The 25,797-nt window shown below is 42.0% G+C and overlaps 1 protein-coding gene across 1 annotated transcript; it reads left to right on the top strand.

Annotated features, from left to right (window-relative positions):
• Window positions 1-13,167: 13,167 nt before the first annotated feature.
• LOC123240814 (platelet glycoprotein VI-like) lies at window positions 13,168-17,851 on the top strand. Its single transcript, XM_044668530.1, has 5 exons — window positions 13,168-13,243; window positions 13,726-14,010; window positions 15,251-15,631; window positions 15,714-15,863; window positions 17,667-17,851. Exons 1-5 carry the CDS (start codon window positions 13,168-13,170, stop codon window positions 17,849-17,851), a joined length of 1,077 nt encoding a protein of 358 aa, XP_044524465.1.
• Window positions 17,852-25,797: the final 7,946 nt, after the last annotated feature.

Raw genomic sequence — 25,797 nt, 5'->3', positions numbered from 1 at the left:
AAACTTCGTCAGCAAGCAGGTTGAGAGTTAGACCTCAAACTCATTGATGAGTTAAGGGGATGTCCACCCTAGGTTTATGAAGACTTCCCCTGGCAGAAAGGACAGATGGGAACAATTTGTTCCATCAAGAAGGCAGCTGAAGCAGGAACTGTGGAAGGCTTAGAGCCTGGTTGGAGACCTAAGACCCCAAGGTCATCCATTGCATCTGAAGCCATTGTCAGTCATCCTGACTTTTGTCTTGCCACTAAATGACTCTAGAACAGAGTGAGGCTGAAGACTTTGGGCAACTTTGCCAGACCAAAATCCAATTTATGTATGAGTCCAAAGACATCCCCCACACCATTTTACCCCCAATTTACATTTTGCTGTTTTACTATCTCCCTATTTTATTATTTTACTCCTACCTCAAAGTTCTATAGTGCCAGACAACTGGCAAAGTGGTGGGTGTGGATGCATTGGGAGCTGTAGTCCCAGCCCTACACACAGGCAGCCCAGAGCATAGTTCTCACTGAACTGAGTGAAGTAGCAGTAAGATTTGGCAGCCCCCTGGATGACTTTTGTGAGGACCCCCCCCCCTGCTAATCTCCTGGCTAGAGGAAAAGAGGCCCTAAAAATTATCTGCTTGAAGCCCATGTTCTTCACCTAACTCTCGTCTTCTTACCAGAGCAGGTGGGGAATTCAACCCTGATGTCAAATAACATAGAAAAGCTTTTGTGAAGATGATTCCACTCACCATTGGTTCATGGAATATACACATGCTAATGGACAACACTAGCAGGTCCAGTAGACCTGCAAGACAAAATAGCAATAAAACTAGGCATCCCTCTCATTATCTTATCCTAAGAGTGAGGTGATTAATGATCTCAGTCATCCTCCTCCCTTCCCCCTCTTCTCACCTTCAGTCTATTCTTCCAGCCACACTGACCTATTTGTGGTTCCCCAAACACTACCTCCATTTCCCATCTCCAGGCCTTTGTATTGGCCTAGAATTCTACATCCCTTCATTTCTACATTTCTTCAAAACTGATCAATCTCACGTTTGCTAGATTCTCCTTTCCCTGTTTTCTCCTTCTCTTCCTACCAGGACCTTCCCTCTGAGATGGCCTTCCATATGCTCTGTATGCATCTTATCATCCTAGTCATTCACAGGTTTTCACCCCAGTGAGCAGATGAGCTCCCTGAGGGTAGGGTCACTTTCCTTTCTCTAGGCCCTGAGTCCCTAGCAGATAGTCCAGCATATAGTAAATGTCCACAGTAAATGCCTGTCAATACAAAAAATAATAACCAGCACTCATCAGGCTCCTTAAGGACTTTACAACTATTATCTCATTGAATCCTCACAATCACCCTAGGAGGAATGTGTCCTTTTTTGTCCCATTTTCCAGAAGAGAAAGCTGAAGCTGGAAGAGTTGATGTACCATACCCAGGGTCCATCAGAGAGGAAGTATCTGAGGGGGGATTTGAATTTGGTTCTTCCCCACCCCTAACTTGGTGCTCCAGTCACTCCAAGTTGTTGCTAAAATTATAGATTAAGAATGAGATGGAGCAGAGGGAGTGAAGGCAAAGGGCTCTTGGCTGATTCAAGACACTGAAGAGGAAGGACTGAGAAGGAGATGGATGGAAGAGGCTGCCTCCCTGAGCCTTCTTTCTCTGGAACCCCCAGACCTCACCCACATTCCCAGGATATCAAGGCAGAGAGCAACAATTCCCTCTCAGTTTAGGGAATAGGGTTTGGACTGAGCTAGATCTGAGGAGCATGAAACTAAGAGCAGATGAGTATCTGTGCTTACATGTATAGGGGGCCTGAGATCAGGGAAGTCTTGTCCATATGACAATGACAGCCTTCCCCCCACCTCCACTCCCTAGTTTGTGCTTTCCAGGATCACACTGTGGGTAATCCCGCCTGCCTCAGTCTGGCTAGGCTGGTTCTCATCATCCTGGGGTCCCGATGCCGGAAGCCTGTCATAGCTGGAGGAGACCACTGAGTAGGAGCTCCAGGATCCCTTGACAAATGGGAAGACAGAGCTGTGGTTCATCGAAAGTGTGGATCCCAAAGAATTACTAAGGTATGGAGAGAATGGTTCTGCCCAACTCCAGGCAGAGGGAAGAGCACTTCCTTCCCTGGGACCTAGTCCTAGCCCAACCTGTCCCCCAGATCTCCCCCTCTTCCCCAATGCTATTGCTATGACTACATATACATGCTCACGATCTCCTCCCCACTTCAATCCTTCCCTAAACCCTAACAAGGTTGATCATTGACAACATCTCTCAGTAATTAAAGAAGAAAAATTATTCTCCAAGAATATTAAAGCATCTCAGAAACCATAGAAACTGGAGAGCTTTATGATTTCCATCATGATTTCAGGGACCTCTGTAAGGCCACCCTTAGCCAACACCAGGCCACTCTGCTTTCTTCTCCCCTGTGTCCTCTCTCAAATCTCAGAATTACTTTCCCCTCACATGGCATGACCTGCAAAAGAGTCGGTCTGCTATCAGGATTCCCTCAGGTCTAGTCCCTGAAGTTCTAAACCCTGGTTCTTGATGCATACAAGAATATATTAGTTTGTTAGGATTTCTGTGGCTACCAGTCAGCCTTTCTTTGCTCATGTAAATGGATTGACATTGCTTCCTAGAGACTACATACACGCATATATACCTTTACCTAGCCTCTGGGATAACTTGAGGCTCTTTGAGATTCTAAACATTTCCCTGCCCCATCACTACCGCCACTACCCATTGTAAGGGGAGAAAAGGGGTTTGGGGGATTCAATGTATTTAAAGATGGTAGCCAGAGTATTGAACAATTATCAATCCTCAATTAAGAACTCAAGTCAAAATTGACTTTTATGGAAGTTTATTTACAATTGAGAAGAGAGAGATGAAATAAGTAAATAAGAATCTAACACAGTAGGTAAATTACTACGATCCTCTAATTAATTCAGGCAGATCTAATTAACCCTCAGCCTAGAATCAGAGGGCCAGAGGCCTGGAGGTCACAGAGTCTATTAAAGAAATTCCTTAAGAGAAGTTCAGGAAGATTCAGTCTTTACACTCACCACTTGGGCTTCTAAAGAAGATATTTTTAAACCCTTAACTTCTGTGTATCAGCTCATAGGCAGAAGAGTGGCAAAGGGAGTCAAGTGACTTGCCCAGGGTCACACAGCTGGGAAGTGTCTGAGGCCGGATTTTAACCTAGGACCTCCCATCTCTAGGCCTGACTCTCAATCCACTGAGCTACCCAGCTGCACCCCTAAAGAAGACATTGAAGACTCACCAAGGTCTCAGCATTCCAGCCAATACTCCTCCACAAACCAGGAAAACTAGAAGACCTCCTTCACTGGCCGCCCTCTTCACCAGAACCACTTCTCACTCACTCAACTCCCTCTTTTTAAAGGGGTCACTCATGTGTCACTTCCTGTGCCTCCCTCCTATTTTGTGTGTCCAATCACAATAGACACTTCTTGTAGGACTGCCTAGGGGGCAGTCAGTTGACTCTGATTCGTCACCCACTCTAGCACATGTGGGTTAAAGACCTCCCAGAATTGGAGGTTCTCTCACCTTTGGTGATTAAATCTAAAGATGGGCAGTGTCGACTTAATCTAATTATCATACCATACAGATGTACCCTTGACTCAAAGGACCAGTACTGTGGGAGTACCTCCTCAAGAGTAAAGATTTTGCTCAATGAAAGGAGAGTGGAGTTAATGAGAGTGAGAGAGAAGGAGCATCCAGCTCTTCTGGAATCTAGCTTCAAGAGAAAAAATCCAAAATTGCAATATCTTTTTAGATCCCCGGAAGAAAAGAAAGACTCTGGGAAGAAGCCAACAGGAAAGCAACTAGTAGTTTCCATCATGACCCTATATCTTGCTTACTACAGTGGAGACTTTGGGGAATTTCTCCTTTGGGTGAGATCAAAGATGCTTTCTTCTAGTTGAGTTGAGTTATCTCACTCTAAGAGAGAACTTCTTCATTCTGTATTGTCTAGTGTATCTGCTATCAATGGTTTCTCAATTTTTGTTTGCTTCTGACTTGGAAAAATGGATTTCTTTACTATTTGTTGTGTGTGTGGAATTGGTATCTTGTGGGAAGGGCATCAAGTCTTGGATAGATAGTTTGGGATGATCCTTCCCTAGTGAGGGATAGTAATCAGGAGTGCTTGAATCTAAGAGTTATTTCCTCTAGGCTAAAAATAGTTAAGGAAAGAGTTATATATAATATAAGACTAATGTCCCCTCTCTCTTAGGAGGACAGAGTAACCTTTGACTCAAAATTTCTTCTCTTCCCAGCAGGAATCAAAATCTCCTTTGGAAAAGGGTAAAGAATTATAAATAAGTTAGGGCAACATAGAACACTTTACCTGTCAGATCTATGGAGAAGGGAAGAATTTATGACCAAACAAGACTGAGAACATTACAAGATATAAAATGAATAATTTTTATTATATTAAATTAAAAAGGATTTGTAGAAACAAAACCAATGCAACCAAGATTAGAAGGGAAACAACAAATTGAGGGGGAAATTTTATGACAATTTTTTCTGATAAATGTCACATTTCTCAAATATATCTAGAATTAAATCAAATTTATAAGAATACCAGTAATCCCCCATTCAAAATTGGTCAAAGGATATGAATAGGCAGTTTTCAGATGAAGAAATCAAAGCTATCAATAATCATATGAAAATAATTCTAAATCTCTCTTGAGGGGCAGCTGGGTAGCTCAGTGGATTGAGAGTCAGCCCTAGAGACAGGAGGTCCTAGGTTCAAATCTAGTCTCAGACACTTCCCAGCTGTGTGACCCTGGGCAAGTCACTTGACCCCCATTGCCCACCCTGACCACTCTTCCACCTATGAGCCAATACACAGAAGCTAAGGGTTAAAAAAATAAATAAATGAATTAATTAATCTCTCTTGACTAGAGAAATGCAAATTAAAACAACTCTGCGGTACCACCTCACAACTACCATATTGGTTAATATGACAGTAAAAGAAAATGATAGATGTTGGAGAGAATATAGCAAAATTGGGACACTGATGCATTTCTGGTGGCGCTCTGGACTGACCCAACCATTCTGGAGGACAATTTCGAACTATCACCAAAAGGCTATAAACAGTGTATACCTTTTAATCCAGTAATACCAGTACTAAGACTGAAACCTAAAGAGTTTTTAAAAGGGGGTGGGTGGGGGAAGGACTTACTTGTACAAAAATATTTATAGTTGCTCTTTTTGTGGTGGAAAAGAATTGGAAATTGAGGGAATGCCCTTCAATTGGGGAATGGCTGAACAAACTGTGGTATATGATGGTGATGGAATACTATTGTACTGTAAGGAATGATGAACAGAATGATTTTGGAAAGACCTTCATGGACTGATGCAGAGTGAAATAAGCAGAACCAGGAGAACATTGTACACTCTAACAGCAATACTGTAGAATGATCAGCTGTGATAGCTTTGGCTACTCTCAGCAATACAATGATCCAGAACAATTCTGAGGGACTTATGACAAAGAATGCTACCCACCTCCAAAGAAACAACTGTTGGAGTCAGAATGCAGATAAAAGCATATGATTTTTCAATTCTTTATTTGGATTTATATTTTGGGGTTTGGGTTTTATAAGATTACTCACTTACACACATGATAATACATGTATAACCTAGATTGAATGATCTGCCATCACCAGGAGCAGGAAGGGAAGGTGGGGAGATAAGTTTGATTATATAACTTAGGAAAACTTGTATGAAAATTTGTTATAACATGAAACTGGAAATAAATATTTTTAAAAGGAAAAAACTTCAAAGAAAATGCAAAAAAATTAATATTAGGTAAATATATGACTGATTACAATGTAATCAAATAAGATACAAGTCATTTGAAGAAAATATCAAATATAAATGAAATGTTCATTTTAAATAATTACTAACATATTTTGTTTTAAAACTATCTTCATTTTCTAACATAACTCTCCCAACTCTCCTTACAGACATCCATTCATTCTAATAAAGAATATAAAAGAAGGAGGAAAAAGTTCTCAAAATAAACAACATATTTAAAGAATCTGAGGTCATATACATTATTCCTTTGGTCTTCTCTGTGTGCAGATGTATTTTAATATCTCTTTTTAGGGCCAGACTTGGCATCTAAGATTTCACAGAATTCAGTTTCAATTGTTTTGATGATTGTATTCTTTCCATTTATCATGCCATAATCATAATATATATTGTTTCCCTGATTCTACCCATTTCATTTTGCATCAATTGAACTTCCCAGGCTTGTAGTTTTATCAAACTCATAATCTCTTACATCACAATAACATGACATTAAATTCATGTACTATAATTAATTTAGTAATAATCTAGTCAATGGGTATCTTTTTTTTATCAAGTTCTTCTTAGTCTCCTTCTTCTCCTCCTCTTCCTTCTCTTCTTCTTTCCATTTTTCCTCCTCCTTTTTCCAAAAATGTATATGCAACCTTTTTGATTCCCTCATTGAATTTCTTGAAGGTCTATGTCTGGCTGCTGAATTTTGGATAAATGGGTTTGAATATTTTAATTACTTTTTTACACAGAATATCAAATTGTAGGGGGCAGCTGGGTGGCTCAATGGATTTAGAGCCAGACCTAAAGACAGGAGGTCCTAGTTTCAAATCTGGCCTCAGACACTTACTAGCTGTGTGATCCTGGGCAAGTCACTTGACCCCCATTGCCTAGGGAAAAAAATATCAAATTGTATTCTCTAGGGGCAGCTGGGTAGCTCAGTGGATTGAGAGTCAGGCCTAGAGACGGGAGGTCTTAGGTTCAAGTCCGGCCTCAGCCACTTCCCAGCTGTGTGACCCTGGGCAAGTCACTTGACCCCCATTGCCCACCCTTACCACTCTTCCAACTAGGAGCCAACACACAGAAGTTAAGGGTTTAAAAAAAAATTGTATTCTCTAAATTGGTTAGATTAATTCAAAGCCCCAGCCAAAATAATACAGCAAGCCCATCTTTCAACAACATTGATGAAATTTTATGGCTGTTTTGTGTTAACTTTAATCTCTTCATTACACAGAGATATTGAGATTCTATGTACTTTTAAAATTAGTATTTGATAAATTTTTATTTTTATGTTATATTCACTTCCTAATAACTCCTGCCCCCCAAATCCCTTCCTTCTACTTGGGAAAATAACAAATAGTTTAAAAAATGATCTATGCAAGAATAATATTTGGTTTTGCATGTTACATTCCACAGCCACCACCCTCCAACTCTCTTCTGAGAAATAAGGTTTTAATCATCTATAAGCAATATTATGATTGATTATTTTATTTTATTCATGCCACTAATACTGGTTACCCATACTTCCTTAATTACCACACCTTAAGAGTTTGTTCTTCTTTTAATATTTTATTTTCATTTGCTTTATTTTTTCAAAGTAAGGATGCTGTATTTCCTTCCAAATACAACAGTAACAACAACAAAACAGAAAAAGTCAGGATGATGCATTGTAATAAAATATTTAAAGCAAAATAGCTAATTTTCCTTAGGTCAAGTTAAATCCAACTAGAGATGCTGATGAAGTTTTTATTGTAGTTATTGCTGTTTGTTTTTTAACCTATTATCACCTTAGGATGCCATTTCTTGAATTGAGGAAATTGGTTACTTAATTAGATATAATGTATTTAAACTCCCCACATTTTGTGAATAAGACTACATTGTGTGCAGGTAAGAAAAGTGTATTGAAGATCAGATAAATGGCTTCAAATTTTTAAATAATATTCACTCATTATAGAATACCGCAATTATTTTAACATGTAATTATAAGTTGTGAAAATCAAAATTAATGTTTAGATTTTTTTAATAAATTTTATATATATATATATATATGTGTGTGTGTGTGTGTGTGTATATATATACGTAAAAATATATAAACAAAAAAGGAAAAGGGTAGGGGGTGGGGAGCAACACTGAAGATGTGTATGTTTGCCTCTCTGAAGCCATATATAGTATTCCTGGGCAAAAACAAAACAGCACACACTAAATCATTCCTTTGACAAAAATTCTCCAGGGCTCTTTTCTCCTCTGCCATTGTGGTCCTAGCACTTGGTCCCTCTGCTTGCATCATGCAAAATGGATTTCAGGATCTATGAGAGCCTGGAGAAACTCTGAGAACACTATCATTGCCTGCCAGCACTGGAAGGCAGAAGAGAAGGGAGGAAGAGAGATAAATTCAATCATATAACATAGGAAATCTTGTGTGGAAATTTGTTATTTCGTGTAATTGGTTATAGAGAACCGGCTCTATATTTCCAGAGATACTAAGTGGCATTTAGTGGCATCAGATTGAAATAGTATAGAGAAAGAGCATTGAGAGCAGTCAGACTACTGGTTAGTTCATAACTGTTCCAACTTGCCGTGAAGTCTTGAGTTTAATATATACTGATTTTACACAAAGAGCACAGAGAAAGAATTACAGCTGTGAAGGGGTTACAAATTATACAAAAACCCATTAGGGGCTTAAAAGTAGAAAGATAGGTCCAAGGTCAAAGGCCAAATTCCAGTTGCCCATTAGCAGGAGGTTAATTCGGGGAGTAGTGACTACATCCTAAATAAACTGAGTCTTGTATTCTTGATTTACAGGATTACACCTGGTCAGATAAAGTCTTGTCTAGCTTTGTTCAGTTATGACCTTAACTAAGTAATAATATTTTTTTAGAGTTCAGGCTTCTTAATTATCAAGGAGAGAAATTGTTAACTCTATAACTGTTGGTTTGCTAGGAACTTAAAACTTTTCAGTAAGGCTATAATGTTTTTTCAATAAGAAAAGGTATGAATCATAAAAGGGGTCAAAAGAGAAGTCTCAGATCTATTTGAGACTCTGTTTCTCTTATTGGCCTCCCACAATTGGTAAAAAAATATATTTTTTAAAAGAAATTTCCCATGAAGGCTAGATCTCAATGGCATAATTGCTTTGTATATCAGAATCCTCAAAGCATAGTAGGCCCACATTATTTCACAGTACTAAGGCCAACTTAACTGTAGCACTGCCTAAGTCTAGAATGGCTCCTTAGTAAGCATAATAATACAAATAATAGTTAGAATTTATATAGAGCTTTAAGATTGCAAAGTACTTTACAAACACTATCCCATTTGATCCTCACTACAAGCCTGTGTAAGATGGAGATTTTTAGGTATTTTATAGGTATATATTTAAAGTGTGGCCACCAGGAATCAACAATTCAGATTAATTCCATAATTAAAAATAGACCAAGTCAGGATCGGGTTTAAGGTAGTTTATTTACAATTAGGAAGGTAAAAGGTAGGGAAATAGAGAGAGGGAGAGGCTAGTCCAGGCCTGCAGAAGCCTGGATGGAGAGAGAGGGTTAAAAGGCTAATTAACTAAATTATATGCCACAAGACCTTAGCAATCAGAGAGGTAAAGGCCTACTTAAGGTAAAGTTTGGAAAAACACCAAGGTAGGCCAAGGAAGTCAGCCTAACTTACCCATGTGACAATATAGAGTGGAAGCAGCCTAAGGTCTCAGCCAAGATGCTTCAGCACCAAGTTCAAAGCAGGAACTGCCTCAACAGGAAGTAACCAACATACTTGAAGAAAAAGTGTCTCTCCTCACTTCCTGTGGGTCCACCTCTAATTCAAGTGGACAAATGGCAGCCTCTACACTGATTTGGACTGCCCAAAGGGCAGTCCCTTGTTCTTGATTTGTTACTTATTGTCACGTGTGGGTAACTCATCTCCCCTCCCCACTAAGGGAGGTGGGGATGATACCATCTTGGGTAAGTAGAGTTTTGACTATGAATGGGCTAGAGCTAATTCCATTTACACACCTGAGAGGTTGGAACCATTATCATCTCATTTTACAGTTGGGGAAATTTATACAAAGGTAAAATGATATGACTAAGCTCACTCAACTAAACAACATCTGAGGCAAGATTTTAACTTAGATCTTCCTGACTTCAGGTCCAGAGTTCTATCCACTGTGCTATCAGCTGCCTGGAGACAAGCAACAATCTCAAGATGAAACTGAGTGTAAGGAGCTTATAGAAGAAGAAGGCTTGTGAGTGTCTTAGTTAAAACATGAAATCTTGGCCCACAAACAGTTTGGGCATTGCTTCCTACAGCTTCCTTGGAGTTCTAAGGTTCTAGAGAGTTTCCAAAGCCAAAGGTCTTTGGGCATCATCTTTTCTCGGACAAAGGGGTAGTTTATTTATTTATTTATTTCGAGTATTCTTTCATGGTGACATGATTCTCCCCTCCTCCTTCCCCTCTCCCATAGTCAACAATCAATTCCACTGGGTTTCACATGTGTCATTGATCAAGCACTATTTCCATATTATTAATATTTGCAAAGAATGATCATTTAGGGTCTATATTCCCAATCATATCCCCCCATCGACCCATGTGATCAAGCAGTTGTTTTTCTTCTGTGTTTCTGCTCCCACAGTTCTTTCTCTGGATTTGGATAGCATTCTTTCTCATAAGGGAAAAGGATAGTTTTGGAGGACAAGACAATAGATTCAACTATGTCCTTTGTATATGGATATTTTTTTCTTAACCAGGAACAGATAGTTCATTACTTCTAAAATCATATATGGTATTAACCCATATAATATATGAATCTTAAGGCAGCCACGAGGTCATTTTAAAAATAAATATAAACTGAGGCACAGTTTATGTGAACTATGGAACTTAGATCCCTTTCCCCCCAAAGGGGAGCTATACCTGGGGCACTGTGACAAGCACTGAGCTCACCTGAGACCTCTATCCTCCTTTCCCTAAATAGGAAGAAAAGCAAAATATGCCAAGTGCCAGGAAGATTAAAAACAGCTTTCATTAAGCAAGGATATACATGTGCTTGGGAACAAACTGGTCTAGTGCCAACAAGCTCCAAAAAGAGCTGGCCAGAAGCTATTTTTATAATTCTTAGTGAAGGAAGGTAAGAAAGGGGCTGGCGGGGGCCAATCCAGGGGGAGATCTGGAGTGATGTGGGCAAAGTTCCCAGAAATGGATTGATGAATTCCCACGTGCAAGGGAGGACAGAGATGCCTCTGGTACATATTTTTATCATAAGACAGCAAGATAAGAATATGAAGTGACTCAACCTCAAGGTTTCAGCAGTACAGTGATCCACTAAGACTTGGGGCCAGATGTTCCATAGCTGAGGCCAAGTGATAAATTCAGAGAGTCTTGGACTAGATGAAGCACAATGACTTTGGTTCTCAGAAAGAGGTTGTGAGAGCTGGCTGGTGGGATGAACCAGCAGCTGCCCAACCAGGCTCTAATTTTCAAAAACAGTTGACTTCTTTAGGTTACTCTGGGTCATAAAAAACTATTAGTTTCTCCCAATCACTCTGAGTCCTGGGTAAACAGAGTCAGTCTTACATATTCTCATCACCCACATAGTAGGGCAACTCTAACACAGGAAGATAGTTATTAAGATAATTTACATGTAGGCAAAAGGTGGGGAGGGGCAGCAAAGTAGCACAATGGATAGAACACCAGGCTTGGATCAGAAGGACCTTGGTTCAAATCTAGCCTAATTGTGTGACCTTGGGCAAGTCACTTAACCCTGACTGCCTAACCCTTGCCACTCTTGTCTTAGAACTAAGTCAGAAGGTAAAGGTTTTAAAATATTTGAGTGGTAAATTCCTAAAAAAAAAAAATGGGGGGGGGGGGGAGCTGAGTGGCTCAGTGGATTGAGAGCCAGGCCTAGAGATGGAAGGTCCTGGGTTCAACTCTGACCTCAGATACTTCCTAGCTTTGTGACCCTGGGCAAGTCACTTAATCCCCATTGCCTAGCTCTTACTGCTCTTCTGCCTTAGAACCAATACATAGTATTGACTCCAAGATGGAAGGTAAGGGTTTTAAAAAGAAATAGGCATACCCTTACCAATCTTCCACCTATAAGTCAATACACAGAAGTTAAGGGTTTAAAATTAAAAAAAAAAAGTTAAAAAAAAAAAAAAGAAATAGGCAAAGAGGTTATTGGGATGAAAAGATGTACACTTCAGAAAATAGTGTGAGTACGGAGGGGAGACATGCAGCTAAGTCATGCAGCTAAGCTTAAGGACTTGACTTCCCAGCCCCTGAGATAGCCAGCTATGACTAGCAAGAAGTAGCTATGAGCCAAAAACATTTTAGAAACCTAAAAGACTGGCCCCTCCACAATTAGATTTCCAAGCTACAAGTATTCCGATCATCTCCCAAAGGAGTAAAGTCCCAGAATTCTTTCAAACTAGGCAGATGCCCCTACCACAACTTCTTGACTTATCATTCAAGTTCACCGTTTGTAGGTCTTGGACCTAAGGTGATGGTTAACCCAAGTCTTCACTGATAAGACCCAAACACTAAATCAGAGGGAGCAGACAACGTTCACCCAAAAAATGTCCCTAGTGATGACTCCATTTAGACCTGGGTTGATAGTACCCTATGGGAGCCACAAGACCAAAGACTAAACTCGAACTCATGCCTTCAAAAAAAAAAAAAGAAGAAGAAGAAAAGAAAAAAAAATGGATCCCCAGGAAATGTTGCAAACTCTTCCGCGCAAAGGCTCCTCAGTTCCCTCTACCTCCCGAAGAATATCCTCAAGCCTATTTCCATTGGCAAAAGAAAAGCAAGTGAAGATACCAAGAAGCCCCCTAAGATACTTTGTTTTCTGTTTGCATATGTAATTTGTTGATTATTCCAGTCACATCAGTTTACAGAAAAGGAAATTGAGGTCTAGAGATGTTAAGTATCAAATCACACCTCCTAGTTATGTGACCTTGGATAGATCACTTCTTCTGCCTCAGTTTCCTCACCTGTAAAATGAGGATATCAATAGCCCCTACCTCTCTCTGTTGTAGTGAGGCTACAATAAGATCCTATTTGTAGGAGCTTACAGCACCATATGGTTGGGGGCATCCAGAGGGCTGAGCCTTAACTGGGTGGTTTCTCCCAAGTAAAGGGGTGAGCTGTCACCAAAGGGGCTTCCTCAGTCCTGCTCTGACCATCATTCCTCATACTGACACCTGATTCTAACCCGAGGCCCCCACACTGCCCCCTCCCTCCTTGGGGTGATCAACAGGAAACCACAGAAGGAAGGAGCTGGGAAGCTTCTCAGTGAGCCTAGACACAAGAGACTGAGAGCAGTCTGGTCACATCCTGTGCCTCCCTCTGTCTGCCTGCTCAGCCATGGCCCACCCTCCCACTCTCCCACTATCCCCAGGGACCATCATGACCCCCATCCTCTGTGCTCTGCTGAGCCTTGGTGAGTCCAGGGAAGGCAGGGGGAGGGCATCATGGATGGCAGATTCGCACCCAGGGTACCAGAGGAATTACTGGCTGAGAGGAGGGGCCAGTCTAGGGTCACTCTGTAAGGTGGTTGGGGAGAAGCTGAGACTCTTAGAGGGGTCTTCTGGGTCCAACCCCTTTCCCTCACACCAACCCTAAGCCCAGACTCTGAGCCAGCTGTCTCTGGAGGTGCTGGGTGGGAGGATGTGGGGAGCTGGGACTAATCAGGGTCCTCTCTGCCAGGACTGTGTCTGGGCCAGAGGATGAGGACACAGGTGGCAGCAGGTGAGTCCTTCCCCCGACACTCCCCCTGCCCAGAGCATCCAGCTGCCCCAGGAGAGGGAGCTGGGGGAGGTCTGGGCTGGACTAACAGGGTCTAAAGTGAGAAAAGACCTGGGTGGGGTGGGGTTCCTACAGAAGGGGGATCCCCTGGACCTAACAGCTCTCCTTCCCTTCCAGATGGATTCCCCAGACCCTCCCTCAGGGCAGAGAATGGCTCTTTGGTGCCTGAAGGGAGAAATGTGACCCTCAGGTGCAGGGTATCATGGGTGGCGGATCTGTACCGTCTGGAGAAAAAGCAAGGATCTAAATGGGTCACGATCATGGATGTACCGGTGGCTGAAAACGAGGGCAAATTTTTCCTCTCATCTGTGACATGGAGCCATGCAGGGACCTACTACTGCCGCTACAGACACGTATTCTTCTGGTCAGAATCCAGTGATGCCCTGAAGCTGGTGGTGACAGGTGAGGGGGATCCCCCCAACCTCAGACCCCCCCAGGCAGAGCTGGCTCAGGGTCCCTGCAGCCCTAGGCTCCTCTCTAGCCCAGTCTGGCCCCAAGTGTCCCTCTGGCTCTGCCCTTCCTGGCCTCTCCCCTGTCTCTTCCTCTGTTTTCCCTCTGGGCATTGAAGGAGAGGGGAGGGAATGAGCACTTCTATAGCACCTACTATGTGCCATGCTCTTTACAATTATTATCTCTTTAGATCCTCATAGCACCTCTGGTAGGTAGTTACTAATATGGTCTCCATGTTACAATCAAAGGAACTGGGGCAAACAGAGGATAATGGCTTGCCCAGGATCACATAGTGGAAGTATCTGGGGCTGAATTTGAACTCAGGTCTTCCTGACTCCAAGTCCAAGGCTCTATCCCCTGCACCATCAGATGTCTCAGTCACATCCAGTCTTAGAGCTGGAAAGAAAGCAAGAGGCTCAGCTTGGATCTCAGGAGACCAAACATAGCTGGGCGCTCCCCGGGGAGGGGGTCCAGCACTAGTGGAGCATCTCCCACTCCCAGGCTTTTCCCTCCCAAAGCCAGGAGAGCGGATGGAGGGTTGGATCTGCTGCTTTCCTGGCTCATCATCCAGGCCAGGCCTCGGTGCAGTGGGCAGGGGGGTGTCCTGGTGTGAGGAAGGTGTCTCCTCTGTGCATCCACTGGGGTCTGTGCATAGCAGCGTTTAGGAGGTCAGGATGGAAGGGAAACGGAAAGCCGTCTCTCTTCCTCCCACCCTCTGTTTCTCCCTGTGTCACTGTTTCTCTCCCTCTCTCTCTCCTCCCCTCCCCACTTTGCCTTTCACTCTCCTTCCCTCTCTTCTTGGTTTCTGTCTCCATCTCTCCCCTTTCCTCCCTCCCTCCCCTCTTTGACTTTCATCCTCCCTCTTTCCATCTCTCTATATCTGTCTCTCAGTCTCTTTCCCTCCTTCTCTCTGTTTCTGTCTCTGCCTTTCGGTCTCTGCCTGTCTCTCTCCCTCTTCCCAGTCACCCACTCGCTTTCCATCCTCCTCCCCCCGCCCCTCCCTAGAGCTGACCAAGGTCCTGCCCATCCCAAACAGGTGTGATATTTCCTTTCTTCCTGAGATCCGCAAAACCTCGAAGTCCAAAGGCAGAAGTCTGGAGTCTAGAAAGGTCCTGACGAGTTCTAGCAGCCGCATCTGCTCCCTTAGAAGAGGGTATCCCAGCTCTAACTCCGGGGTGTCCTCCTCCCCCAGACCTCTATGTCCCGCCCTTCCTGGCAGCCCTGCCCAGCCCAGACGTGGCCTCAGGACAGGACGTGACCCTGCAGTGTCAGTCAGAGCTGTGGTATGACTGGTTTGCCCTGTACAAGGATGGAGAAGAGATCAGCCGCAGCAAGATCCAGCCTCATCAAAACGGCTCTCAGGCTAAGTTCCTCTTCCCTGCAGTAACCTCCATCCATGGAGGGACTTACCAATGCTACACCTTTCTCAGCGATAACCTCTATCTGTGGTCCTCCCCCAGCGCCCCCCTGGTGCTCAGCGTCTCAGGTGAGGCAGCCCCAGCCCCTCCCAGCCCCCCACCTCTCCCAAGCTCCCTCCGTGCCTGCTCAGGGCCTGTCCCAGAGGACCCCAGAGGCCAGAGGGGCTGGGCGAAGAGGAGGCTCAGAGATCCTCAGAGAATGCAGACAGGGAGGCCTCTCCTCTGTGACCCCTCTAGACCCCACACCACCAGCAGCCTGTCCAGGTGTGTTGGTCCCACAAAGACAATGTTACTACCAGTTCCCAGGAAAGAGGTTTGAGGAGGGCAGAGCGGGCCTAAAGGGTAACAAGGAAGGGATTAAATACTCCCAGACCCCTTCTCTTCCCAGTGAGTAACCACTTACTCCAATGGGGGGGGGGGTCTCTTCCCAGCTGAGGTTCTCTTTTCTCAGGGGAAACCAAGGCACGAGGAGGGATGGAGAGAAAGGACCAGAGCAGAGGAGATACCAGCCTGGGAAAGAAACAAGAACAGGGCCAGTCAGGAAGGGGGAAAGGAGGGGAGCAGAAAGGAGCGGAACAGCCTCAACCCATATCCCTCCTCTCCCCTTCCCCAGAAGTCCCTGTACCCTCACCCATAGAGCCATAGCTAGGATCAGGGGCCTGGGGACTCTGCTTTTCCCCATCCCTGGCTTCCTTGGCAGGGAGGCAGGTCTCTCAGGTGCCCTCTCCCAATTCTTCTAAGCTGGAAGCACCAGAGTGACCTCCTCATCTTTATCCTTCCTCTGCCCAAACAGCAGTTTCAGGGCTTTGGGGTCATCCAGGAAAAGGGGCCCTGAGGATTCAAAGGGTCCCTCCCTCACACACCAACTCCATCATCATTATCTCTGGGTCCCTGCCCTTCCCCCAAAGTCCAGACCAGAATTTAGAGAGGGATCACAGGAATCATAGAATCATCAAAACCCAAAACTGGACAGGCCAGGAGAGATCCCTGAGCTCAGGCCCCATTTGACAGATGGGAAAGTTGGGCCCAGAGAGAGAAGAGACTTGCTCTCCATCCCATGCCCAGTAAGTCTGGACAGAGCTGGGCTCACATCCCCATCACCAAACCCTCCAGCTCTCCGGGCCTCTCTGGATCCACCTGCCCAGCCCCTAATCCTGTCCCTTCCTCATCTCCAGGGATCTTCCCTGCAAGCCCTGAATCTGAAAACAGGCCCTTAGGTGAGTACCTGGAGGATCCTCAACAGAGGGTGTAGGGAAGTGGGGGGCTGGATGTCCATTCCGAGTCTGTCTGCCCTATTCAGGGACCACTCATTTCCTACCACACCTCTTACAGACTCTTATGATTCTTCTCCCACCTCTGGACTTTTGCCCAAGCTGTGCCCTCTGCTCTACTTCCTCACTTATTCCCCTTACTATGCAAAGGTGTCTCTGAGACTAAGGTTAAGAATTACATCGTAGGGCAGCTGGGTAGCTCAGTGGATGGAGAGTCAGGCCTAGAGACAGGAGGTCCTAGGTTCAAATCCAGCTTCAGACACTTCCCAGCTGTGTGATCCTGGGCAAGTCACTTGACCCCCATGGCCCATCCTTACCACTCTTCCACCTATAAGCCAATACACAGAAGCTAAGGATTTTTAAAACAACAACAACAACAAAAGAATCACATCTTACAGGAACCTTTTCCTGATCAACAACCTGTTCCCAATCCCCTTTGTTAGTTATCCCATTCCTCAAGTGACACTGTATTGATTTATTTATATATATGATAACAGAGCATTCCAAGACAATGGACTTGCTCAGGATCACAAACTTAGGAACTGTCTGAGGTCACATTTGAACCCAGAACCTCTTATCTGCAGGTTTGACTCTGAAGTTGTCCCCTGGGAAGTATAAGCTTTGAAATTAGAGGAAGGAGAGAACTAGAATGGACTTGGGGGAGAGGAGAGAAGAGGAAAGACTGAGGGAGAGGAGTGGGCAGGAGGCTGCCCCAGCTCCTCTGACCTCTCTTCTTTCCTCATTCACAGAACTCGTCTCCAGGCAAGAGAGAAACAGGAATCTTCTCAGTTCAGGGAGGAGGAGTTGGCCTGGGATGAGGATCTAAGCAACTGTGGGGGACAATATTTGTGTTCACAATGGGAAGCATGGGGCTCTGGCAAAAGGCAGCCACCTCTCAGTGAAAAACTCTGATCCCCAGATGCTGCTGCCCAGGATTACACTGTGGGCAACCTGGTCCGTCTCATCTTGGCTGGGCTGGTCCTCGTCCTCCTAGGAGTCCTAATGATTGAGAACTGGCATAGTCTCAATGATCACAAGAATCAGTCCAGGGAGCCCGTGTCTGAGCAATCTGGACAGGCCAGACCTCAAGAAAGAAGTAAATGAATCAATGAATGAATGAACAAATGATTTAAAAATCAAATTTTTAAAAATGTAACAAGAGCTGCCTATGTGCCAGATACTATGCTAAGCACCAATATTAAAAGAGGTACAGATGGAACAACCTCCAGGAATGGATGCAGAGAGAAAGGAGCAGAACTAGGAGAACATTGTACACAGAGCCTGATACACTGTGGTACAATCTAACGTAATGGACTTCTGAACTAGCAGCAATGCAATGATCCAGGACAATTTTGAGGGAATTATGAGAAAGAATGTTATCTACATCCAGAGGAAGAACTGTGGGAGCAGAAACACAGAAAAAAAAACAACTGCTTGATCACAGAGGGGACATGATTGGGGATGGAGACTCTAAACGATCACCCCAGTGCAACTATCAATAATATGGAAATAGGTCTTGATCAATGACACAGTGAAATTGCATATTGGTTATGGAATGGAGGGAAAGAACATGAATCATGGAACCACGATTTTCTTAATCAATTAAAATTTTCTTAATCAGTTAAAAAAGAGACAGAAAAACAGATTAGAGCAAGAGAGAATTAAAGAGCTCCTAGCCTCTTGGAACTTAAATTCTAATAGGGCAAAAAATCTTAAAGGGAAAAAGCCAGGGAAGATTTTCTTCTGGGGAGCCAGAAAAGGGGGAGAAAGGCAGGGAGGCTTGAGGAGGGATGAATTGTAGTATTATATAATAATGTGCAATGTACTTTATTATTACTATATCTAATGTTGGCAAAGCCTTACTGTGTGTTTAATTTATCAATTAAACTTTATTATATGTATATATGAATGAGAATATTACATTATATAAAAAGTCAATCCATGTTTCCTTATATCCACAGTTTCAGCCATCTCCCCACAGAGAGGGGGACCCAACTATATTCTGGAGGGCAAAGGAGCTAGGATTACAACCAAGAATCACCAACCCATCAAAACTGAGTATATAAGGGGGCAGCCAAGTGACTACGTGGATTGAGATTTAGGCCCATAAATGGGAGGTCCTGGGTTCAAATATGACCTCAAACCTGTGACCCTGGGCAAGGCACTTAACCCTCACTGCCTAGCCCTTACCACTCTTCTGCCTTAGAACCAATATACACTATTGATTCTAAGACAGAATATAAGGGTTTTAAAAAATACCTGAGTATAACCCTTCTGGGGGCATAAATGAATATTTAATGAAGTAGATGACTTTCAAGCATTCTTGATGAAAATACCAAAGATGAATAGAAATTGATTTTCAAATATGAGTCAAGAGAAGGATTTTTAAAAAAGGTAAATAAGAAAGACAAGTCATAAGAGATTCAATAAGGTTAAAATGTTTGCATTCCTATATGGGAAAATGATTCTTGTAACACCCAAGAACTAGGATTATTAGGGCAGTTAGGAGTATGCATAGACAGAGGGCACAGATGTGAGTTGACTGTGATGGAATGATAACTAAAATAATAAAATCGAAGGATATACTGAGAAAAGAGGAAAAGGAGAGGTAGAATGGGGTAAGTTATCTCACATAAAAAAGGGGAACACAGAGGACGTAAATAGTAGGCACTGGTTTGACCTTACTCTCACAAAAATTGGCTCAAAGAGAGAGTAACATACACACTCAATTCGGTATAGAAATCTAACTTACCCTACAGTGAAGTAGGAGGGAAAAGAATAAAAGAAGAGATGGAGGGGTGGGGCTGACAAAAGGGAAGGTAGATTGGAGAGACAGTAGCCAAAAAGCAAAACACTTTTGAGGAAAGATGGTGAAAAAAGAGAAAGAAAAGGATAAACAAGGAAAATAAAATGGAGGGAAATACACAGTACTCATAACTGGAAAAAGTTACACTAAGTTTTTCTTAGTGTTTCTCAACTATATAGAGTTTCTCAACTATGTAGAGAATTGAGACAAAGTTATAAGAATATAAGTCATTCCCCAATTGATAAATCCATGGTCAAAGAATATGAACAGGCAGTTTTCAGATGAAGAAATCAAATCTATCGATAGTCATACCAAAAATGCTCTAAATCAATATTGATTAGAGAAATGCACATTTTAAAAGCCCTGAAGTGCTATCCTTCATATTGGCTACTCTGATAGAAAATGAAAATGACAAATTTTGGAAGGAATTTTTGAAAATTGGAACAATAAAATACTGTTGGTGGAGTTGCCAACTGGTCCAACCATTCTGAAGAACAAATTGGAACTATACCCAAAAGGCTATAAAACAATGCATATCCTTTGAACCAGCAAAGCCTTAGGTCTGTATCCCAAAGATATTATTAAAAAAAAAAAAAAAAAAAAAAAAAGCTTGGGGGGACAGCTGGGTAGCTCAGTGGATTGAGAGTCAGGCCTAGAGATGGGAGGTCCTAGGTTCAAATCTGGTCTCAGACACTTCCCAGCTGGGTGACCCTGGGCAAGTCACTTGATCCCCATTGCCCACCCTTACCACGCTTCCACCTAGAAGCCAATACACAGAAGTTAAGGGTTTAAAAAAAAAAGCAAAAAGATCCACAGGCACAAAAGTATTCAAAGCAGCTCTTTTTTGTGGTGGCAAATTCGATATTGAGGGGATGCCCATCAATCAGAGAATGGCTGAACAAGATATGGTATGTAATTTTGAAGGAATATTTTGTGCTATAAGAAATGATAAGCAGAATGATTTCAGAAAAAGCTAGAAAGACCTACCCAAACGGATGCAAAGTGAAGTGAGCAGAACCAGGAGGACATTGTACATAGTAACAGCAATATTGTACAATGATCAACTGTGAATAATATAGCCATTCTCCACAATACAGTGATTGAAGACAATCCCAGAAGACTCGTAATGAAAAATATTATCTACATCCAAAGAAAGAACTGCATTTGAATCCATAAGAAAGCATACTATATCTCAGTTTTTTCTTCATTTTTTGTTTGTTTTCTTCCACAAAAAGGCTAATGTGGAAGAAATGCTTTATATAACCATATATATAAAATCTATATCAGATTGCTTATCATCTTGGGAAGGGTCCAAGGAAGTGTGAGAATTCAGGATTCAAAATAATTTTAAATGAATACTAAAAATTGTTTTTATGATTAATCAGGAGAAAATAAAATTAAAATTAGAAAAAGAAAACACCTCAATTTTTTTAAAGGATGAGCAGGATGCTTTCAGAAAAACCTAGAGTAATTTGCATGGAATGACACAAAGTAGGGTGAATAGAATCAGGAGAACATGGTCCAGAGTAACAGTAATATTGTACAATGACTGACTTAGCTGTTCTCAGCAATACAATGATACAAGAAAATTCCAAAGGACTTACAATGAAAAAAGCTATCCGACTCCAGAGAAATAACTAAGAGAGACTGAATGCATATCAAAGCATACTTTTTGTTATTTTCTTTTGAGTTGGGGGTTGGGAAAGTCCATGTTCTCTCTCACAACATGACTAATATGAAAATATACACATGTATAACCTACATAAAATTACTTGCCTTCTCAATGAGAGATGAGGGAAGAGAGGGAGAGAGAATTTGGGATTCAAATTTTTTTTAATATCAAAATTTGTTTTTACAAGTAATTGAAAAAATTAAATAGTTTTTAAAGATGAAATCCCATCTTCTACAAGAAAACTTTTCAGTTTCCTTTTAATGCTAATGTCTTCTCTCTGAGATTATCTCCCATTTATTCTCTTACACTTTTATACTGAGAAGATTTGTTTCTAATATGTATATGTATATGTAAAATTATTTCTATGCCTAGGTTTATAATTTAAGACTCCAGGCATTTCCAGGATCTCTGTAATCATTCCTTCATTCCTAAAAACTTTAAGGATTGCCTTGCCCCAAAGTGTCTTCTACTTGTAAGCAGAAGGAATATTTCAATTTTTAGGTTTTATTTATTTCAGTAAATAGAGCCAGTTTATACTAGATATGCCCAAAAAAAAGAAAGAAAAACCAATGAGTCCTTCAGTGTCTCACTGGGAATAGCTGCAGGGCTCAATTTTGACTGGGTAGAACTGGATTTCTCTCCTAGGTAGCTGGAAAGGACAGGAACTGTGCTTGGCTAACTTCCCATCACTAGGGGATGGGGAAGGGTTGGGAGCTTGATGGATCACCCACCCATGGGCCATTCATCAACTAGAGATATCTTGGATATCTCAGGGAAGTCTCAGGGACGCACTTCTAATTGTATATAGAGATCCTCAAGTGGGGAGGGGAGTCTTTACCAAATTCATTTGTCTTGAGAAGTCAATTAATAAATTAATTTATCAGTCAGAATTCCTGCTTCACAGCATTTTCAATTGCCACAGTAGAGTTGTGTGCACGGTGTCTCACCCCCTAGATTGTCAGCACCGCAGGGCCAGGGACTATCTTTTGCCTTTCTTTGAATCAACAGAGCTTAGCACAGGGCTTGGCACACACCAATGCTCAGTAAAGGTTTATACCCTTATTGATTGTGGGGGGAAGGGGAAATCAAAGAATCTTAGAATAGGGAAGGTGCTTTGACCTCTTGCCTACTGTACAGGGAGGGAGAAATCAAGGGCCAGAAAAGACCAAGGATGGGTCAAACCTCAAACTGGGCTTCTTGTCCTTATATGGTCTCCCTTCTCAAGAAACCCAACCCATTTCCCTAGATGAAATATAACCCACAAAGAGGAAGGAGCCTCTTCCCAACAGGGGCAGAGGATTGGAGAACTTGGGGAGGATTAGCCCTGACCACACCCGGGGCTGATGACTATCTTCTAAGAGGGTCGATAGACCAAGGGTTCAAAAAAAATCCTTACCCCAATCTCTACCAAAACTAACAGCCCCCACCCAAAACCTGCCAGCTCAAGTAATACCTGGCAGAACACCAAGACTTTGTAACTCAGTCTGTACATGCACCTCTTGCATGTCTGGGCAGCAACCTGGGAACTTCCCCTTAACCCCAGAGATGAGACTCCTCACCCCTCTTAGAGCCATCCAATGAGGCTGGTCCAAGCAGCCCGCTTTGACAAAGAGAGGCAACACAGATGACCTCATCTCTAACAACTACCCTATAAAAGGGTGCACCCATCTCCACTCAGGTGGAGACTTAGCAGCCATCTTTCCTGGTCCTGGTCCCCCTCCTTGTCCCTCCTCTCCTCCATTCCCCTCTCCCCACTCAGAGGGAACTCTGCAGTCAACTCTACTGGTTTAAGCCAGGAATAAATCTTTTAATATAACAATTAATCCTTTAATACAAGATATGAAGAGGATTCCTAGGCTGCTATTCTGAATGTTGCCCAGCTCAGACCTGGGCACAAGGAGGGGAGAGACTATTCCTGTTGTAACTCCAGGGTCTCTCCACCTCCTCCAGGCCTAAAGGACCAACCCTTTCTCTGAACCTTGCCCAGCCCCAAGGTGACCTTGGGACAGGATGTGACTCTAGTGTCAGTGAGAGCTGTGGTACGACAGATCTACTCTCTATAAGCATGGAATACAGATCAGTTCCAGACCAGCACAGCCTCATCAAAAAGAGACTTTGGCCAACTGCTGCATTCTAGCTTTGAAAGTTGCCCTTGAGGGAATTTACCAATGTTACATTTTTAAATATTTTTGTAGTGATATTTTTCCCATTTGCACATAAATGTAGAAGGCAAAGCCTGAAAAAAAAAAACATTGAGCAAAGCTCTGGGGGACACAGCCCCTCAGTAAAAGTGAGGCTATAGACCAGCTGAAGTTAATCATGAGCTCCTTCCTCAGCCTGAGGTCTCAAACCCCTTCTTTTAACCCCTCCTGCTTCTACTGGATGTACCTACAAAATCACTGATGTATGTATTCTTTGGGAATCTGGGTTAGATGGTTACATATTGATTAATTATCCCATAGAAAACTCTGTCTAGATTCGATGAGGTAAACCAAATCCATTTTACTACTACTTTGTAAATCATTACCTTCTCCTATGTATGTAGAAAGTTTACTCAAATCCTCAGCTTGTTCTGCACTCTCTATAAAATAGAAACCATAACCAATAAACCTTTGCCTTGATCAGCAACCAGCTTTTCTCAGCCCCCCCAACCCCAAGTGTATTTCTTCTCATTCCCCTTATTCCTCTTTGGGGACCCTCAAATAATCTTCTGAGCAGGTCTCAGCATGTAAAAAACAATTTTTCATGTTCATTTTCTGACAATTTGAGTTTCACATTCTCTCTTTCCTCTTCTTTCCTCTCCCATAATATTTGTTATACATGTTCTGTCATGCAAAACATATTTCAATAATCATCATACTGTGGAAGAAAACATAAAAAAAACATAAAGAAAATAAAGTGAAGAATGGTCTGCTTCAATCTGCATTCAGATTCTTTTGGCTCTGTCTCTGGAGGCAGGAGTCATTTCTCATCATTAGTCCTTTGGGATTGTCTTAAACCATTGTGTTGCTGAGAATTCCTAATTCATGAACAGATATTCATTGAACCCCATTGCTGTTATTGAATGCAATGTTCTGCTCACTTCACATTGCATCAGTTCACACAAGTTTTCCAATTTTTTTTCTGAATTCATCCTGCTTATCATTTCCTCTGGCACAACAGTATTCCATTATAATCACATACCACAACTTTTCAACCATTCTCTAATTGGTGGGCATCCCCTCAAATTCCAGTTCTTTGCCACCACAAAGAGAGCTGCTATAAACATTTTTGTATAAACAGATCCTTTTCCCGTTTTTTATCTTTCTGGGATACAGACCTAGTAGTGATATCTCTGCATCAAAGGGTATATACTTTTTTTAGCCCTTTGGGCAGAGTTCCAAATTACTCTCCAGAATGATTAGATCAAATCACCATTCCACCAATAGTATATTAGTATCCCAGTTTTTCCACATCCCCTCCAACATTTATCATTTTCCTTTTCTGTCATATTAGTCAATCTGATTGATTGTTACCACAGGGTTGTTTTAATTTACATTTCTCTAATCAATCATAATTAGAAGAATTTTTATATGATTATAGATAACTTAGATTTCTTCATGTAAAACTGCCTGTTTATATCCTTTGACTATCAGTTGGGGAATGAATCCTATTTTTATAAATTTGACATAGTTCTCTTTTATAAGGAACACTTACTGTAAAAAAATTTTTCCCGGTTTTCTGTCTTCCTCCTGATCTTGCTTGCATTGCTTCTGTTTGTGAAAAAAAAAAACTTTTTAAATTTAATGTCAAAATTATCCATTTTTATCTAATAAAAAGTCCTGTGTCTCTTGTTTGGTCATAAATTCTTTCCTTATCCATAGATGAGACAGGTAAATTATCCCATGTTCCCCTAATTTGTTTACAGTAGCACCCTTACATCTAAGTTATATACCTATTTTGACTTTATCTTGGTATGCATTGTAAAATGTTGGCCTATACTTAGTTTCTGACATAATGTTTTCCAGTTTTCCTGGGAGTTTTTGTCAAATGGTAAGTACTTATCAGAAAGACTTTGATCTTTGGATTTACTAAACACTCAATTATTATGTTCATTTTCTACTACGTATTGTGTGTGCCTATTCTATTCTACTGGTCTACCGCTGTCTCTTAGCCAATACCAGATTGTTTTGATGACTTCTAGTTCAGATTAAAATCTGATATTTGTTAGGTCTCCTTTCTTTACTTTTTTTTTCCAATAAATTTTCTGTAATTCTCTTGATATTCTTTTATATTTATACATTTATATAGATAAACCTTTGCCTTCTGTCTTAGAATCAATACTGTGTATTGGTTCTAAGGCTGAAGAGTGGTGAGGGTGGGCAATGGGGGTCAAATGACTTGCCCAGGGTCACACAATTAGGAAGTGTCTGAGACCAGATTTGAACCCAGGACCTCCCATCTCTAGGCCTGGCTCTCCATCCACTGAGCCACCCAGCTGCCCCCTCTCTTGACATTCTTGACTTTTTTTCTTCCAGATAAATTTTGCTATTTTTCTAGTTCTGTGAAATGTTTTGGGGGTAATTTAATTAC

This window comes from Gracilinanus agilis, chromosome 3 (assembly GCF_016433145.1).
Source record: "Gracilinanus agilis isolate LMUSP501 chromosome 3, AgileGrace, whole genome shotgun sequence".
NCBI lineage: Eukaryota > Metazoa > Chordata > Mammalia > Didelphimorphia > Didelphidae > Gracilinanus > Gracilinanus agilis.
Note: the sequence above shows the minus strand (reverse complement) of the source record. Positions and strands in the feature narration are given on the sequence as shown.

Excerpts from the sequence above, each read along its gene's own strand:
- LOC123240814 (XM_044668530.1), top strand. The coding sequence starts at position 13,168 with ATGGCCCACCCTCCCACTCTCCCACTATCCCCAGGGACCATCATGACC. Across the intron at positions 13,244-13,725 it reads CTGTGCTCTGCTGAGCCTTG|ATGGATTCCCCAGACCCTCC; the intron begins GTGAGTCCAGGG and ends CTTCCCTTCCAG. Across the intron at positions 14,011-15,250 it reads CCTGAAGCTGGTGGTGACAG|ACCTCTATGTCCCGCCCTTC; the intron begins GTGAGGGGGATC and ends CTCCTCCCCCAG.